The 17567-nt window shown below is 43.6% G+C and overlaps 5 protein-coding genes across 5 annotated transcripts, besides 5 other annotated features; 1 reads left to right on the top strand and 4 right to left on the bottom strand.

Annotated features, from left to right (window-relative positions):
* Nucleotides 1-600: 600 nt before the first annotated feature.
* On the bottom strand, nucleotides 601-4449 carry PVX_123145 (hypothetical protein, conserved; the record flags this gene model as incomplete). The annotated part of the gene is made up of 1 exon (XM_001617142.1): nucleotides 601-4449. The coding sequence occupies exon 1, from the start codon at nucleotides 3826-3828 to the stop codon at nucleotides 601-603; it is 3228 nt and encodes a 1075-aa protein (XP_001617192.1). The 5' UTR covers nucleotides 3829-4449.
* Nucleotides 1123-1166: a microsatellite.
* Nucleotides 2984-3003: a microsatellite.
* A 1910-nt stretch (nucleotides 4450-6359) lies between the features above and the next one.
* Nucleotides 6360-6452: a microsatellite.
* Nucleotides 6453-6806: 354 nt separating this feature from the next.
* On the bottom strand, nucleotides 6807-8284 carry PVX_123140 (ubiquitin-conjugating enzyme E2, putative; the record flags this gene model as incomplete). The annotated part of the gene is made up of 3 exons (XM_001617141.1): nucleotides 8006-8284; nucleotides 7456-7769; nucleotides 6807-7150 (listed from the first exon to the last, which is right to left on the bottom strand). Exons 2-3 carry the CDS (start codon nucleotides 7604-7606, stop codon nucleotides 6807-6809), a joined length of 495 nt encoding a protein of 164 aa, XP_001617191.1. The 5' UTR covers nucleotides 7607-7769; nucleotides 8006-8284.
* A 727-nt stretch (nucleotides 8285-9011) lies between these two features.
* PVX_123135 (hypothetical protein, conserved) lies at nucleotides 9012-10441 on the top strand (the record flags this gene model as incomplete). The annotated part of the gene is made up of 1 exon (XM_001617140.1): nucleotides 9012-10441. The coding sequence occupies exon 1, from the start codon at nucleotides 9719-9721 to the stop codon at nucleotides 10439-10441; it is 723 nt and encodes a 240-aa protein (XP_001617190.1). The 5' UTR covers nucleotides 9012-9718.
* Nucleotides 10442-10714: 273 nt separating this feature from the next.
* Nucleotides 10715-10735: a microsatellite.
* Nucleotides 10736-11595: 860 nt separating this feature from the next.
* On the bottom strand, nucleotides 11596-12549 carry PVX_123130 (hypothetical protein, conserved; the record flags this gene model as incomplete). The annotated part of the gene is made up of 2 exons (XM_001617139.1): nucleotides 12128-12549; nucleotides 11596-11990 (listed from the first exon to the last, which is right to left on the bottom strand). Exon 2 carries the CDS (start codon nucleotides 11809-11811, stop codon nucleotides 11596-11598), a length of 216 nt encoding a protein of 71 aa, XP_001617189.1. The 5' UTR covers nucleotides 11812-11990; nucleotides 12128-12549.
* Nucleotides 11643-11670: a microsatellite.
* A 2233-nt stretch (nucleotides 12550-14782) lies between the features above and the next one.
* PVX_123125 (hypothetical protein, conserved) lies at nucleotides 14783-16840 on the bottom strand (the record flags this gene model as incomplete). Its single annotated transcript, XM_001617138.1, has 1 exon — nucleotides 14783-16840. The coding sequence occupies one exon, from the start codon at nucleotides 16838-16840 to the stop codon at nucleotides 14783-14785; it is 2058 nt and encodes a 685-aa protein (XP_001617188.1).
* Between the last annotated feature and the right edge of the window lie 727 nt (nucleotides 16841-17567).

The raw sequence follows: 17567 nt of genomic DNA, 5'->3' as shown, positions 1-17567 counted from the left end.
GACTACGTACATTCACTTCAGGGGGGGGAGAGGTTGCACCCCAAATCCCAAAGCGGCCCATAAAAAGATATACTTAAATGAGCATGTCTAAACGAAGGCGTGTATACATATATTTTTGCACACTCATATATGCCACATGGGGGGTGTATATACACATGTGCGCATTTAAACGTATGATGGCATGCTGTGATAGTATAAGCGAAAGAGAAACATTCCCGTAATGAACAACATCACCTATTTATGAAGCATCTCTTGAGCGCTGCGCGTTGTTGCGCGTGAACGACTCGATTTTTCTTTTTTTTCCTTCTAAATAAATTGTTTATTTTTTAAATTCATAATTGTTCGCTGTAAATGGTGTGTCACGTGCCATACGTTGTGACTGAACAAACGAGCACATACACACACGTGGGTAAACGGAGTACGTTCATCTCCAGGACACGTGTGTATTGGTACACGGACGTACTGCCATGGTTAACAATGACGAAGGTGTGGGGGCCCCTTTGGCCATCCTCCCCCCCATGGCATTCTTCCACAGCAGCGCTCTTTACGCATAAATTTTGCTGTAACGTGTTTCATATACCTGGGATTGATAGCACCTTTTCATGTGTAAGCCGAATTAGCAGATTCAGACTTGGCGGCGTAGGAGTTGTTCTTATCGTCCTTCTTGTTTGAATAGGAATCTTTCGAATTGCTAACCGAGTTATTATACTTTTCGTAGTCATCATCGTCATAATTTTTCTTCTTCTTGTCCTTTTTTTTATCCTTTAACGAGTATTTTTCCTTCTTCTGCTTTTTACTTTTGGACGCATATTTAGCAGAACTGTTATGACTTACATCGGAGTACGATTTGGATCTTCTTTTTTTGTTGTCCTTATTTTTTTTGTCTCGCTTTGTATTAGGAGAGGTGTTATAATCATCATCTTTTTTTGCGTCCCCATATTTTCCCTTCTTACTTTTGTAGTTGTAACTTTTTTTGTCATTGGCACGATCCCTGCTGTCATCCCCTTTGTTTTTTCGATCATACGATTTGTCTCTTTTTCCCTTATCGAGGTCATCATATTTGTAGTCCTCCTTTTGCCTCGTTTTGGTGTCTTTGTAGTAGTTTTTGTCATCCCGCCGGTCGTACCGCTTGTCATCCCGTTTGTCATCCCGTTTGTCATCCCGCCTGTCATCTCGCTTATCATCCCGCTTGTCATCCCGCTTGTCATCCCGCTTGTCGTACCACTTCTTGTCCTCCTTCTTGCTGTAATACTTGGAGCTCTTCTGCGCCTCCTCGTCATCCTCGCGGTCGTACGCCTTATCCTTATACTTGCCGTAGCTCTTCTCTTCCTTGTAGCTGCTGCCATAAGCTTTGCTGTCCTTATTGTACCTCTTACCATCATCCCGGTCGTACGAGTCGTGCTTGCTATACTTTGCCTTGCTATAGTAGTCCTCGTTTTTGTCGCCATATTTTTTCTTGTCTCCCTTGTAATCGTAAGAGGCGCTTCTGTCGTACTTTCGGTACTCATCGTTTTTGTATTTACTCGACTTTTTGTCCCCCTCGTAGTATTTCTTATCCGCGTCGTGGTACTTATCCCCATCGTAGGGCTTCCTATCCGCATCGTAGGGCTTCCTATCCGCATCGTAGTACTTCTTATCCTCATCGTAGGGCTTCCTATCCTGGTCGTAAAAATCCCTCCGCTCATACTTTGGGTAGAAATTTTTGTCATACCTGTTGGGGTACTTGGGGTAGGCCTTCTTATACCTCTCATCGTCGTCGGCGCCTGGGTAGCCTTTCAGCCTTTTATTGTAGGAGCTTTTGTAGTAGCCATTATTATAGGCGTAATCGTCGTCCCCTCGTTTTTCATAATCCCCGGGTGCCCCATCGTACTGTCCGTATTTTCTTTTTTTGTCACTGTAGTAGTCATTGTTATACCCATCACGTTTGAAGTACCCCTTGTTTTCATCCTTATCGTCCGTCCGCACAGAATAGGAAGGTGGTCTATTTGTTTTTCTTTGCATTTTGTAGTTATAGCTGGAATGCCGCTCATCATCGGCAGCTCCCCTTTCGTAATCGTATTTGTTATAATGGCTATGTTCACCTGGTCCCGATGTAGCGGCACCTCTATCTTTCATTCTTCTTCCGCTTTTTAGCAGAGCATCATCTGCATTGTTATCATTTGAGTATCCTCCATCCCTTGGGTAGTGGTACTCATCATGTTCGCCTCCTTTGGGAGATTTTTCCATCGATTTACTGCCATATTTCCTATTTTCACTTTTTCTAGAATCTCTCTTATCTAGTCTCTTTTTCTGCGAATTGTCCGAGGAGTAACTACGTTGTCTTCTGTACCGACTGCTGTAGTCCTCATTTCGGTGGCCTACACCATCTCTGGGAGAATAATTCCGTTTGTTGAACATGCTGTTCTTTCTCACTCTACCGTAGTAGCTATACTTATCGTAGTAACTGCTGTTATAATTTTTTCGATAGAAAAAGCTCTTCCCATAGGGGGTATTATAACTGTTGTTATATCTGTATTTGTACGGGTACCTTCTGTAGGGGTACTGACTGGAATAGTTATTGTAACTGTCTTTGTAGTACTTGGAGGGGTTGTATCTTTTGCCGCTACTGTAGTCGTATTTGCCGCCTCCAGCAGCGTTGTTGCCGCTGTCATTCGGGTCCTCTTTTTTTTCCTCCTTGTTGGAGTTATTTTCGTAATCCTTTGTGTTGTTGTCACTTTCGTATTTGAAGACCCGAATGCTGTCTTCTTCCTCTTCGTTGGCGGTTGCGTTGGCTGCTCCGTTGGCTGCTCCGTTGGCACCCCCGCTAGCAGTTGCGTTGCCGCCCCTCTTCCTTTTGGTGTCCTCTTGGTCCAACTTCCTCCTTTTAATGTTTTCCAGGACGGCCTCATTTTCGATTTTCCAGTTTTTTATCTCCCCCTTATATTTCGCCAACGACTGGCAGAAGTCCACGTGTATCCTCCTATCGTCAATGATGACGTTATCCATTTCGAAGTAGGCATTCAGGCAGTCTTCTTTTTTTTCAAACTCAATAAAGGCGTACTGGAGGGAGTTGTTCGTTACCTTATCCTTTACAATGTTACACGATGTTATCGGTCCGAATCTGGCGAAAATGGTTTTTAAATCTTCTTCTTCCGTCACGGGATTGAGCTTACAAACGAAGAGAACATTTTCTGGGGGCTTCAAATCAGCATCTGGGATATCTCCCAAAATTTCCAGCGTTAGCGCGCTTGCCTTGGCGTCCTTATCCTTCAACTCTTCCTCAATCTTTAGTTCCTTCTTCCGCTCCTGCTTTTCCTTCTCCGCTTCGTCGTTCGCCTCGCGCGCTTCGTTTGCTTGGTCTACCTCATTCGCTTCGTTCGCTTCGTTCGCCTCGTCCTTCTTGTCGTTCTCTTCCTTCTCGTCTGCGGCCGCCTTTTTGCCCTTCCTCGCGCCGCCCTTTTTACCCTTCGGCTCCTTCTTGCCCTTTTTGCCTTTCTTATCTTCCTCCTCCTTCTTATCTTCCTCCTCCTTCTTTTCGTCCTTCTCCTCCTTCTCCTGCTTCTCCTCCTTCTCTTCTTTTTCTTCCTTCTCCTCCTTCTCTTCCTCCTCTTCCTCCTCTTCCTTCTGCCCCTTCTTCGTTTTCCTAACCGTTTTTCTTGTCCTCTTATTTTTGGCTTTACTATCTACCGGTTTTTCCTCATTGTCCGCTTCTTCCTTCGCTTTATCCTCGTCGGTGGGTTCTTTGTTGTCATTCTTCTCCACTTCGGGGTTTTTGTTCTCCTCATCTGGTTTTTCCTCGACGGATTGGTCCTCCTCCTTTTTTTTTTTTATGAGGCCGAATGAAAACATATCCGCTCACAGGGAAGTGTTCGTGCGTCCGTTCGCCTCTGAACTTGTGGGGCGTTTGCCTTTGCCCTTCCGTTAGGGGAGTTTTCCTTTGCGATTAGCAATCTTCCTCCGCCTTAGTCTGCTATATTTTGAGCCACTCTTTAGCTACTCTTCTTTTTGCGTATGCCAACTCCGCAGTCACACTTCTTCCGCTTCCTCTTCTCTTGGCTTCTCTGCCGCCCCTTGATTGAAATCTCTCCTGTTAAGAATATATTCACACAAATGCCTATTCTTACAAATTTGCATTAAACATTTTGCATCTCTAAACTGCATCTACCTAGGGTTACGCCAGTATGCTGCCCTTCCAAGGAACGCAAAATAAAACAGGGAAAACTCAAAAATGGGGAAAAACTAGCATAGATTTTTTTTAAAATGTGGCACAGAAATAATATATCGTACGGTACGCATTATTATACGCATGTACGTACATATTATAACGTAGATGCTACAAGGGGAGTTAATTTTTTTTTTTCTCTTAAATGTTGCAGCATATATAATAAAAAAAAAAAAAAGGGGGGTAAACACAAATATGTATTGAAATTAGCCTTTGACAAGGTGGAGCGGGTTCTTTTTTGCTATCACAAAAAAGATATATATATTTATATATATTTTTTTTTTCTTTTTTCTACGTGCTTGCATAGAAGGTTATACTTTTTTTGCCATTGGAGGGTGGTACGCACCCAGCATACAGTACACTGCTACACTGCTGCACTGCTGATTGCGTACAGGCATGTTTGAGGCGCCTTTTGCTATTCTTTTATGCGTACACGTATGGCGCACATGCGGCGCACATATGGTTATATGGAGGAGCGTGTTGAAATGCCCTCATTTTATTCATCGAATCGGCCTCCTTCTGCTGCTTCGGCCGTGTTCTGCTTTACTATTATGCTATATTATTTTCTTTTCTTTCTTTTTTAATTTGTGCCATTGACACTTTGGCCAGGATCATCAGCCTTTTCCTCTTCTCAAAGAAGAAGCTCTTTGTGGTAAGCGGCGCGGTGACACTTTGTTCTTGTAACAAGGGGGGAAGAATTATTTCGTCGCGGCAGCGAAGGTACATGAGTACGTGCCTGAGTGCCTACATATCTACGCGGAGGTATGTGTAGTACTCCTTTTCCTTGTCAAAAAAGTGAGGATATATTTTTCCCCTTATTTTTTACATTTCGCTGTTTTTTTTTTTTCTTTTAAACATTTCCCGGGGATGTAAACACCATCATGTGTATGTAAGCCAAAATATGACGAACGGACGCGTAGGTTATTTTTACTGGCGTTGCATTTCGTTTGTGCCCCTTCTCCAATGGGGGGTTATGCAAAAGGTTTAAATACTCCTGTACATATACGCACGTAGCATGGCAATGTGTTGGTAACACCTGCAGAGCCACCGATTGGGGGGTGAAAGTTTACGAAAAAATGGCAAACCTGTATTTACAAAATTTACTCCTCCACATGCCGTATTTCAAAAAGGCATATATTATGACGTGTAAAAAAACATTTTTTTTGATATTATTTCCCTATTTTGATGGGCATGCAAAAGCACTGCATGTTGGGGACGGGAGAGGGTATTTCCCAATTGGCCTTTTTGCGTATGCAGCATTGTATATGTGCACATGCCTGCCATTTTGCCGACTAAACAAATTGGCCTACGTTGCGCGACGGAAGAGGGGCAGCACATACGTTTAAAATACGCACGTATAAATATGCATACATTACGTGTATGTGCACACCTGACACCTTTCCTTACGCCCTCCCCCCGAGGAGTACGCAAAGTAAAGCATACGCTCACCCCCAACGGTCGTCCGCTCCGCATTTCAAGGACAATATTTGTGCCTGTCTGTTTACGTAAAAACGCGAAGGCGCATTTTCCACAAAATGTGCCCAAATGACAGTGCCGTAAGGCGCACACATGAGTACACTCATTCTTCAACAATTCATGTGCAAATTTTGGAGGGCTAAATTCATAGTGACAAATAGGAATTTTTTTGACGAATTGTGTGCACGTAAATATACGTCTATGCATGAACTTATATGACGCATATTATATCATATACGTTTTCGTCCAAAAGCTTGGAGCATTTTTTTCCACCTTTGACAGTTTTAACAGGCACAAAAAAATGGCAAAGCAAACTTGCGGCGTATACCCCTCTATGCACAAATGGTAGGTGTACATGTAGGTGTACAACACACATGCAGTAAACGCATCACAATTTAAAAAAAAAAAAAAAAAAAAAAGATACATTTTCCTCACTAATACGCGCGTGGGTTATAAAATGCAAAACACAGTAGTAAGGCGATAAATAAATGACAAAGTACGCATTTCATAACACTTTAGAAAATTTTATAAAACAACTACAAAAATTTGCATAAAGAACTGAAAAAAAATACTGAGTTAATTATGAGGGAACAAAAAAAAAAAGGAAAAAAAAAGAAAAAATAAAGAAAAAGAGGGGGAGGGCAATAAACTGGGGCTGCGTGGTGATGCCATTTCGCCTTTAACAGTGAAGTTTTTGCTACGTCTTCAACCCGTTTCTGTTACGCCTTTATCACTTTCTCTCCACCTCCGCATCGCATCCTCTTCACTTTCCGAAGGAGGCGCCAAATGTGCCCACAGACAGACTCGCCAAAATACCCCCACCTCGCGCACAGCCCACACTTATAAGCAACACATGATTTTTCAAAAAAAAAACATACTCTTCTAATTATGTACGCATAAAAAAAAAATGCGGCTCATCAGGAGAAGGCCGAATGCACGGCGCTAACGCAATGTGCAATCTCGAATCTGCGAGGTGCAAGGAAGACCCCACTAAATCGGGTCAGCATCAAATGGGAAACAAACATGCGGCGTGCGTACGGGGCGGTGCCCATATGTGCGTGTACATATATATATGTACGTGCAAATGCACCTTCCTGTGTGTGCGTGCCGAATGGCTGCCTCCCCCCCTTTAAGCCTTGCCTTCCTCCTCTTCCGGCACCTTGTGATCGATAAAACTTATGGAATCCTTAACGCAGTTCTTAATTCTTCGGTTATACTCAATTCTGTTCTCCACAAAGAGGAGGGCGGCTTCCTGGTTGGCTGGGCTGTTCGGGTTAGGGTCACTCAGTAAGGACTGAATGGACGTCAGTATTGCAGAAATGTCGTAAATAGGACTCCACTGTTTTTGGAGAATGTCAATACATATGTTTCCGTCCATATATATATTTGGATGAAACATTTTGGTTAAAAATTTGACTTTGGGAGGTTTGTTTGGGTATTCATTTCCAAACAAAAGTTCCAGCTGAAAGGTGCCTACGGGAAGGGGGTAAACAGGAGGGTGTTTGCAAGACCACCATGTAGAGGAGGTCTTTTTTTGAGGCCATCCATGGGGACGGCCTATCGATGGAGCTCTTAACACTGGCGTTATTTCCCTTTGGCTAATTAACACATGGTTTGGGGAAGCACCCGCTTTTTTGTGTTCCCCTGTTTGTGCTGCCAAAGTTAGCACGTAACAAGTTAGTGCAGCTTTCGCTTCTCTATGAGGGGTTATTCCTTCCACTTATTTTGCATAATCCCCCGGGTGGAAGGATACACTCTTCCCCTTTAGCCTTTATTACCTCCCTCCCACGGGGTGTCCGCTGGCCCGAAAATAACCGCTCTCCATTTCATAATGTCATTCCCTATTGGGGAACCGCTAACTCCGTACGGTGAATCAGCCTGCAATTTCCTAAAGTCCCGAATTAATCTCTTTTTCGCCAAATTAGACATCTTCCTGGAGGTATGCAAATCGAGCTGAGCCTAAATGGGTAGTATTAGGAGCGCAAATATTTGTGCAGGCCACCTAAAACGTGTGTCTGCGTACACATGGCTTTTTTTCTCGTTTCTGCGGGTGGCTTCTCTTTCGGGGTAAACAGATCTGTAAGGGTCGCTGCTGAAGGGGGGAATACACACATGGGTATATATCTGTATGTGTACATATGTGCATTTGCGCATTTGTTTTCATTTCATCGCGCGGGAAAAAACTGGACGGGCCGGCAAAAACTGGACGCGCTTCCCCCCAGCTGCGCAGTTGAGAGGCATGCCGACATCCCTATACAGCACTGCTGTTAAGCTTATGCGACTTTTTAGCCGGCACAGTTGGGCTTTGCTCATACGGGCAAGCATTACCTGAGCACGCGGATGCCCTACGTGTGTGTGTGTGTGCGTTGGTAGGACGGTTCGAAACAAACGCACATAGGCTATCCACTGATTAGGAGCAAACGGGAGGGGTATATATGATATGCCCTATGTTATGCCCTATATGTGTCAATTTCTCGATAAAATGGAAGGATTTCTCTTTATAAGAATGGAAAACTGGAAGGGGACGCAACGTAAAAATCGACTTCTTCACTTGTACATGCTTATCCCTTTCTATAAACATTATTTGCTGCTTCTTTTTTTTTTCCCTTCGTGTGAATATCGTGAAAATGCTAAATATTTATGTGCATAGTTGTTATCCCGAAATGTCAATGCGAGTAAAGGCAATTTTGACATTTCGCTCAACTAGTGGAGATGATAACAAAAAAAAAAAAAAAAAAAAAAAAAAGGTAAATTGTTTGCAGCTTTGCCAACTTCATATAAAAAGGAAAAATGCGCATTTAACCGCCTGCTCCAGAGCCGTATAAAAAATCGTTATTAAAATTTTACACGAGCGTTTTTCACCCGTTTGGCATATTCGCGTACGCATATATAATGTATAAAATTCGTGCTATAAAAATGTGATGTACATTTGGGAGGATACATTTATGTTCACCTTTTTTAATGCTTATCTTTTCTCTCAGGAAGTGAAGCGCATGTAGGTATTTTACTTACATACGAACGTTCGTTTTTGCTAATTTTATGACTTTTCGCAATTCTCAACTGTGCTGATGTGCCTATCGCGCGTTTACAGTTTGCGCGCGCAGCAAATGGTGGTGGTATATTATATATACTCCCTATCGCGCTTTATTTTTCCAGTTTGCCTTTTTGCACGGGGCACGTCGCTTCAGTTGGGCCATCAACTCGTCGTTTTTTCCAGCCTTCTTTTAACTTTTCTTTTGGCTCCCGTTTGCCCCTTATCACATCTTTTTGACGCTTTTTTGATGACATTTTTAACGCGTTAAATGCCCCCCTTTTCATTGCCGCAAAAAAACGTGGAGCGAAAAAAAAAAAAAAAGTTTACTTCATCACGCGTAAGAACTTCGTACGATGAATGCATTTTTCTATTCATACAGCGTAGATGAGCATGAGCAGCTGTGGAAAATATAAACGTATGAACGTGACAAGTGAAGGAAAAAGGCAGAGGTTACCTTGTCGCCGCGCACGTAGGGACTAACTTTTTTTTTCGATTCGTATTCCCACGCAAGTGATGCCCAATTTGGTGTCACATTAGGGCTATTCGTCCCATACATAATTATACGCGAATAACTGTGCACGGCACTAACGCTGTATGAACGAAATTGACGGGAGAAGCAGCACCAGGAGGGTCTTCCCCCGCGCCAGAGAGCAAATCTTTATCAAGTCCAATTGAACTGTTCAGCAGGCTAGGAAAAAAGAAGAGTCACTTGTGAGGTTTTTTACTGAGAAACATCAAAAAGGGCAAAACATAAGTCGCCAAGAACGTTAATGATACGTGAACGGATGTAAGAAAAAAACTCAGGTGAGCACTTATTTTTGGAAAAAGCGAACCATTTGGCTGATCAAAGATAGGGATAGCATTACTGTCCTGTGAAAATACCTACCGGAGGAAGTACTTACGTGCGGTGTAGTATTTTGCCCCTCCGTTGAGCAGCGTACCGATAGAAAGCTACACTTTGAAAGTTGCTTGACTTGTCTTTCCTTCTTCCACCCTGCTGAGAAACCATGCCGAAATACTACTGCGAATATTGCGACATCTACCTAACGCACAGCTCCCCGGTGGGGCGCAGACAGCACATCCAAGGGAGAAAACACATAAGTGCAAAAATTGAGTATTTCCAGAATTTGCTAAGGGAAGAAGGCATAACCCCACAGAACTTTTTAGGGTTTCTAGGAAACAGGGCGTTCAATAATATGCTAGGGAACCCAATGATGAATAATATGATGCCAGGAAATTTCCCCATGCACATGAAACATGGCGGTATGAAGCACCACTCACATTATTCGCGCCATTCACATCGCCATCATATGTCCCATGGTAGGTACAACAGGGAAAGGCACGGCCACCATAGCTACTCTAGTAAATATCACTCGCACCCTATGCACATGAATAGCAATAGCATCGGAAACCCATCAGGCTTTTCAAACGGTAAATATTCTGGTAGCTTTTTTTCCTCCCCAAACGCTATGCACGGTAATGGGAAGATGTTTAATAATACCATTCGAGATTTGGTAAGCAACGTGAATATTGACAGTGACCCAGTTAAGGACAGCCAGAATGGGGAACGAGTTGGAGATAATGCGATTGACAAGGTGAGCAGCGGCATGCACGATCAGGGGGATCGCGGCGATCTGGGGGATCATGCCGATCACGCTGATCATGCCGGTCCGGTCAGTGCCACTGATGGTACTGCGAATGGGAATGATCAGGTGAGTGTGGATGCCTAGACGATGGATCGTCTGCACGATGCGGGAAATGCAGGCCAAATGCCGAAGGTACATACGGCGTTAGGCACAAACTTCAACGGGTGAGCCCCATTGGGTTTCCTATTTTGAGGGTCCACCCCACTGGTCACTTGCTCACAGTAGTGTGACATAAAGAGGCGTGTACAGTAATATTAAGATAAGGACCCTCCCACGAATGTTCATTTGGAAAACAGAAAAGAATTCAAAAGTGACGGTTGAATCCCGCTAACCGTTGCGAGTTCCCATTTTTGTAATTTCGCATAAGGTTAATTCGTTTATCATTCAGCACCTCCCTACCTCTTTACTTTTTTTTTTGTTTTTTACCTTCATTGTTGTGTCATTTTTCGATATTTTTTCCTCCCCTCTTTTTTTTTTGCCTTTTTTTTTTCCTTTTTTTTGTTTATTTGTACCAAATGGTAAAACGAATTTCAACTCTGCAATTTAAAAAAAAAAAACAGAGAGAAGTCATAAGAAGGGGGACCCCTCCCCACCGGTATGTACACATCTATACCAAGTGGGCCATTTTAGTGCCACCCCACTGAGGGTAATCCCATTTATTCAAGCCTCCCCCGATGCAGTTACGGTTAATCCCCTTCAAGTGGGTAACTCCCCGGTGATGCGTGTCAAATTGTTCGCTCTTTGGGAAAATTGGGCCGCGTCAGTCCACCTCAGATACTACAAGCGGTGTGAAATTATAACTCCATTTTATTGCCACCTTGGTGTTTACCCTTCTGTCGCATTATTGCGTTGCGTTGGTCTCCCTACGTCGCATCAAGCATACGTACACAAACATGTAGACACATTTGCGAAGGCACAATTGCAAAGCTACATCGAATGGACGGGGGAGGCTCTTCGCGTTCTACGCGGGGCACTTAAAAAACGTAGGAACGCTGCTCAGGAAACATGCCCACCAAAAATATTCATTAAAATCAACGGGGCTAAATGGAGGAGCGGTGGGCAGAAGTGTGATCCACCAACGAGCGCGTGCATATGTACAGGGTAAAGACACGCTCGAAATGTCTAGGGACTTACGAAATTGCCACTACTTTAAAACAAAAGCATGCGTAACTGGTTGTACGTCACAGGCGCAGAAACGAAAAAAAAAAAAAAGGGAAGACAAGACAAGGGCAAAAAAATCAGAAGCAATCTTCGTACGCATGCTTCGCGTGCTTCTTCTCATGGTGTTCCTTCAGGATGGACGGGTTAACTGTACACATAAAGGAGTGTCTACATAACTTACAAATCACGTTCAAGTTCTTCGAGGCATCTTTAACGGTGCTGTTTTGTTTTGCCTTGTCATTTCGTTTGGATGACCTGATTCTGTCCACTTCGCGCTGGTTGCCTCTCGTCATTTTGGCCTCCGGTCGTTCGGCTACGCGGTTCACAATGCGCGGTTCAAGTTGGATGAGTACACTTGGCAGAGTCCCCTTGGTAGAGTCCCCTTGGTAGAGTCCCCTTGGTAGAGTCCCCTTGGTAGAGTCAACTTAGCAGGGGGCCCATTCCCAAAGTGTCTTTCCCTATCCGGGATTCCCTGCGCGGCGTACGCATATAGGCAAAAGTGTAAGTCGGCGCATAGGTATACGTGCATATGAACATTTAAAAAAATTATGGGCACCCACGCGGACGCAGGAAAGTAAAAACCGTTGCGAACCGTCCCGCACAGCTCACCTAGCAATATGCTATATCATCAAACGGGGAAGAGCTACCAAATCGTCGCCCTCCAAAAAAAAAATTGCGAAATTGTAAAGGAAAAAAAGTCAATTAAAGGAGCGCAAAAAGATTCTCTCTTTTAACGTGACTATTAACACATAAAAATAACACACGCAGGAATGATAAAAAGAATAAAGGAAAAAAAAAAAAAAAAAGCCAAAGGGGAATAAAACAGTGTCACGAATTTTTTAAAAAAAATGTTTGCAAAATAATTCGGGGGGCTAGTACATACCTCCTAATAACTGCGAATCACGTTTTTCTGTTAATTTTCGTGCAAAATTGCTTCACCATTTTTTAAAGCGCAACTAATCATTCAGCCTTTCCGAAGTGGAAAAAATTGAACTTCGCAAAGTAGGTAACAATAAAGTGAATTATTGAGCGAAGGAATTTTTTTTTTTTTTTTTTTCAAAATATATTCAGCTAAGAGGACCCCTATTTACTTTTGCATTATAGTGAACTTTACGTGACGAAGTGAACGAGAGGAGGTTCAGCAGAGAACACGCAACGGTGTACAAAAAAAAATGAACCAAACGAACCGGGGCGACCACGACAGCTACAGTGACAGCGATAAGGATAACCAAAGTGACTGCTTTGGGTCGGTCAAAAAAATCGCGGCGGTCATCCCCTACCAAGTGAAATTCAGAGAGTGGCACAAATGTAAAGGCTATATATGACACGGGAGCCACATGATATACCACTGCCAACCCATGTGCACGAAGAAGTGGTACGCACCGGGGGGGCATTTCTCGGAAGCCTAAATGGCTTATGCAAAAAACGCAAGTTCAATCTGGCATGGCAGCATGGATAACACAACTGTTGAGCGAATAGGTGGGTTAGTAAAAGAAGCGAAGTGACAAGCTGCAAAGCTTCGCCCACGCAGGCATTTCCGCGAGGAGGTCAATTTTGTTTATCTCCCCCTTGAGTGCAGCGTAACGGTTCAGTTCCATGCGTGTTTGGCGATAGCAGTAAGGGGGGTAACGTTAAGTATAAATATAATTAAAGGTTCGTTCTCCCAATAAATCTGCACAAAATGTTTATGGGTCATTTGGTTCAACAGGGGTTAACCTTCTTTTTTTTATTACTTGACTCATATTCAGCTCCCCCTGTCTCATAGCAAATCAAACCATTCCTACACCTCGTTATAGTCATGTTGGAAAATCCCCTCCTGCCTCTTCCTTTGCTATACAAATCAGTGCATTTTGTTACCCTTTTTTTTTTAAAGGGAATGAAATCGGGCTCTGAGAAGCCCCTTGATATGCCCCCCTCTGGCCTACTCACACCACTTTGTAGAGTTATAACTTTGTAAAGGAAATTCATGGATGGGTCACTTTTGCATTTCCTTACCGTCTTCTAGCGAATTGCCCCAATGTCGTGGCTCATTTTGCCACAAAGAGACTTACCGCTTCACCGTTTTGTGTGCGTACGTTGGCTGCTTCTTAGTAGGGGACTTAAATATACCCGTTGGCAGAATTCCCCTCAAAGTTTTTCCCTTTTTAAAAAAATGTCTTATGGGTTGCGCGTGCCCCAGGGGTGAGTTAATCCTTTCTGCTTCCTTCATTTTGCAAAGCCTGACTTTTTCTCACCATATGATGTGAAGACTTGTTACTATGGGGACTCTCTCCCATCGCAGGGGCTTTCAGGCGTACGCTACAATTAAGCAGTGGCCATTTTGCCTGGGCAAAGTTCCTGTGTAGGCAGGCTTACATATATGTTCACACACGCCCGCCCATTTTAACTCCGCCGCATATCAAAACAACGTCCCATCATTCATCGTTTAAAAGGGGGGCAAATATAAACAAGTAAAATTTACAAATTGTAAAATGAGACGGTTAATTCGGTTTTCATGAAAAAAAAGGGGGAATAAATATACACGCGTGAGAGTATATCAACGGCATATTATTACACACGCATGTCGATGCGCATGTATTGCACGTACGTACGTACCTACACCTTGCAATATACTTCAAAACTTGACCACACTGCATATTTCCACACATTTTTTCATACATAAATACAAAAAAAAAAAAAAAAAACCCAAAAAAATTTCACTAATAAAAAAATTTTAAAAACAACAATAAAACAAAGTTGAAAAGCCAAACGTGAAGGGATTCATACATGCACATGGGCACACATACAAGCGGTTGTATATGTGTTCTTGGATCAGAAGTGTTTAAAGAAACCAGCAGGGGGGGAAGAAGTGGAGATGGTGCAGATTGCGCTGAACGCGTAGAAATGAAGCGGCAGGCAGGGCATGCATAGTATACAAAAAAAAAAATTGAGGCGCAGAAATGGTCCACGTAGCGCGAAGACGTATAAAGGTAGGGTGGCCAAAGAGAGCGAAGTTATAAACATACTTTAGAGTTCCACACGGTGTACGACCACTTACTGCATCAGCGGTGACTTTGAATCATCTGTGGGTGCAACTCAAAGGTGGTGCTGCTGCCGTTGCTGCCGTTGCTGCTGCTTCCGCTGCTACCGCTGCTACTGCTGCTGGGGGAGGCACACCCGGCGGGCAGCAGGCGGAACGGTTTCGGAAACCGCCAAGTTACTACCAAAGTGGCCGCGCAAAAAAAAAAAAAATAAATCCAGTCTTCACCTCCAGTAACCCCTTCGCTACTTATACATGTACCTATTCATCTCGTCCGTCATGGTGTTCATATAATTGGGGGACTTCTTCTTGTTGGAAATAATATTCTGAAGAGAAAATGGATTCTTATCGGACACAATGACGGGGGAAAAATCTGCGCTGTGCGCACCGCCATTATTATTGCTGCTAGGGTTACCACCGCTAGCGCTGTTAATGGCGTTACTGCTGCTGCCATTATCGTGCCACTTTGTCCTATCATTTAAATTGCCCTGGTTGCAGTATGCCATTGCATTGTTCATGTTGCTGTTGTGAGAACCCAGGGCGCCGCTACCATTATCTGCGTTGCCATTATTAGCGCTGCTAACTGTGCCACCGCTGATACCACCGTTTAGCATGAATGGCGAGTTGGGGTTACTACAGTGAAAGTTTTTATTCTTGGAACTATTCATATTGCTATCGTATAGCATCTTAGCATTAATCATATTTTGGTTATTCATCATGTATGGATTCTGTGTGTTTGCAAAATGGCTGTACATGGAATTTGCGTTGCTATTCTGTTGGTTGTAGTTGTGGTTTAAAGAATTTCTCTTATTCATGAGGAAGAGTCTGTTGTTCATATTGCCCTGCTGGTTGTTCGGGAAGTTTGAGCCGTTAAAATAGTTCAAGTTATCCACCGCCCCGTTGTTGTATCTGTTTTTGTCAGCACCGGAACTGATGTTACTGTCGAAGGGGTCGTACGAGTGCATGTTAATCTTGTTACTGTTGCCGCTTTTGTTGCCTGCGCGGCTGTTGCCGGGGTGGCTATTCGAAAGGCCGCCATTCGCCTGCACACCGTTCGGCTGCCCACCGTTGCCATACTTCATCTTGGCTAGCTCCCCCTCCTCGCTCAGCTTCATATTAAAATTGTTAGAGTAACCCATTTTGTTATTAAACGGGTGGGAGTTAAAGTCGTCCAGGCATAGCTGGTTGTTCGCGGCATTCACCATTTCGGCGTTCGGCGAATTATTCATGTACTTCGAGTTGTAGTTGTCCTTCGCAAAGTGGGGCGAGTCGAAGGGGTGGTTCGCATGGTTCATTCCTCCCTGATTCATGCCGCTTTGGTTCATGCCGCCTTGGTTCATGCCGCCTTGGTTCATGCCGCCTTGGTTCATGCCGCCTTGGTTCATGCCGCCTTGGTTCATGCCGCTTTGGTTCATGCCGCTTTGGTTCATGCCGCTTTGGTTCATGCCGCCTTGGTTCATGCCGCCTTGATTCATACCCCCTTGGTTCATTCCGTTCGGCGGGCCGAAGTCGTTAAAATTGCCCTCCCCTAACTGATTGTAACTCATGTGGCTCCCATCAAAGTCCTGGAAGCTGTTGTCCATGTTGTTGCTTTTATAATCTGAGTTGTTAATATTATTGGAATTCATAATGCCTATCATGCCAGGGGTGGTATGATCATAATCGTTAAGACAAAAGTCATCATCAAAATCTTCATCCGAGTCATCATATTTCTTTTTCTTCTTATACCTATCTTTGTTATGTTTGTCTTTTCTTCTGTCTCGGTCACGGTCTCGGTCACGGTCTCGGTCCCTATCTCGGTCTCTATCTCCCCCGCTTCTGTCCTTTTCTTTATCTTTTTTTTTTTTCTTTTCTTTTCTCATTTTATCGTCATAATCGTACGAAGAGCTGTTATCGTCTGACACCACTTCGATGTGCTTCTTCCCAGAAGTGTGTCTACTCTTTGACTTGGACTTCTTCTCATTATTGTGATGATGGTGATGGTGGTGATGATGGCCGCTACTAGATTTTCGGCGATGCTTACTGCTGCTATTATAATTTGAGGAAGAGGCTACTCCAAATTTCTTTTCCAATTTCTGCACATCATAGTAACTGATGGAGTCTTCCCCTATTCTTTTTTTGTGTTTACTTCTGAATGAGCATTTGTCACATATAAATTCGTAATTGTACGTATCAACGAAGGTCGGTTTTCCGCTACTACAGTACGTGCATCTTTCCTTGGATGACAGGAAAAAGAGCTTTTCCACCGCGAGGGCTTCTTCATACTCCCTCTCCGAGATCCCTAACTGTGTGGCCGACGACATTTTCTCCCTTACGTGTTAGGTGACGACGGGGGGATTACGCGGAGTGATGCGTTTTATATGTAGGTGGTACGCGTGCGGGCGGCGCGTACACATATACACATATACACAGAACACACAAAACGCAGAGAACACACAGAATACACAGAAGTGTGCACCTATATACATATGCACACACATACACGCGGCATATACATGCATACACAATGCATATGCTTTTTAAAAGATCATAGTAGTTAAAGCGAGGCGGACGAAAAAGGAATCACATAAAATGGGTAAGCACGAATTTGCTTTGCTTTACTATGCTATTTATCCTGCGCTTTGTACGGAATGCAAATGGGGCGGGAAAAAAAAAAAAAAAAAATCATTTTTCCTTTTTTCTCCCTCAAGTAATAAAGGCTTAAAAACAGAGGGCGCGCAGCAAAACGAGGCTGTTCTTTAAAGCTATATACGAATGGGGTGGATTCTCCGCAACTGAAAGCGCGTAACGTTATATATACACGTATGGTACACATACGAATGGCAATTTTTGTACATACGCGCAATACGTCACACTCGCGCGCTCGAGCACATACACACAGTAGTCCGCACGCAGACAAATACCATTATGCATAGGCACACATATTTGTCGTTAATCGTATCATTTTATATGTATGCCCATAGGGACTACCTTAATTTCCCCTAATTCGTCGTGCGTACGAAAAAGTGATATGGATGCGGGAGACTCTTA

Source organism: Plasmodium vivax, chromosome 14, assembly GCF_000002415.2.
Source record: "Plasmodium vivax chromosome 14, whole genome shotgun sequence".
NCBI classification, from domain to species: domain Eukaryota; phylum Apicomplexa; class Aconoidasida; order Haemosporida; family Plasmodiidae; genus Plasmodium; species Plasmodium vivax.
This window is presented reverse-complemented; position numbering and strand designations above follow the sequence as displayed.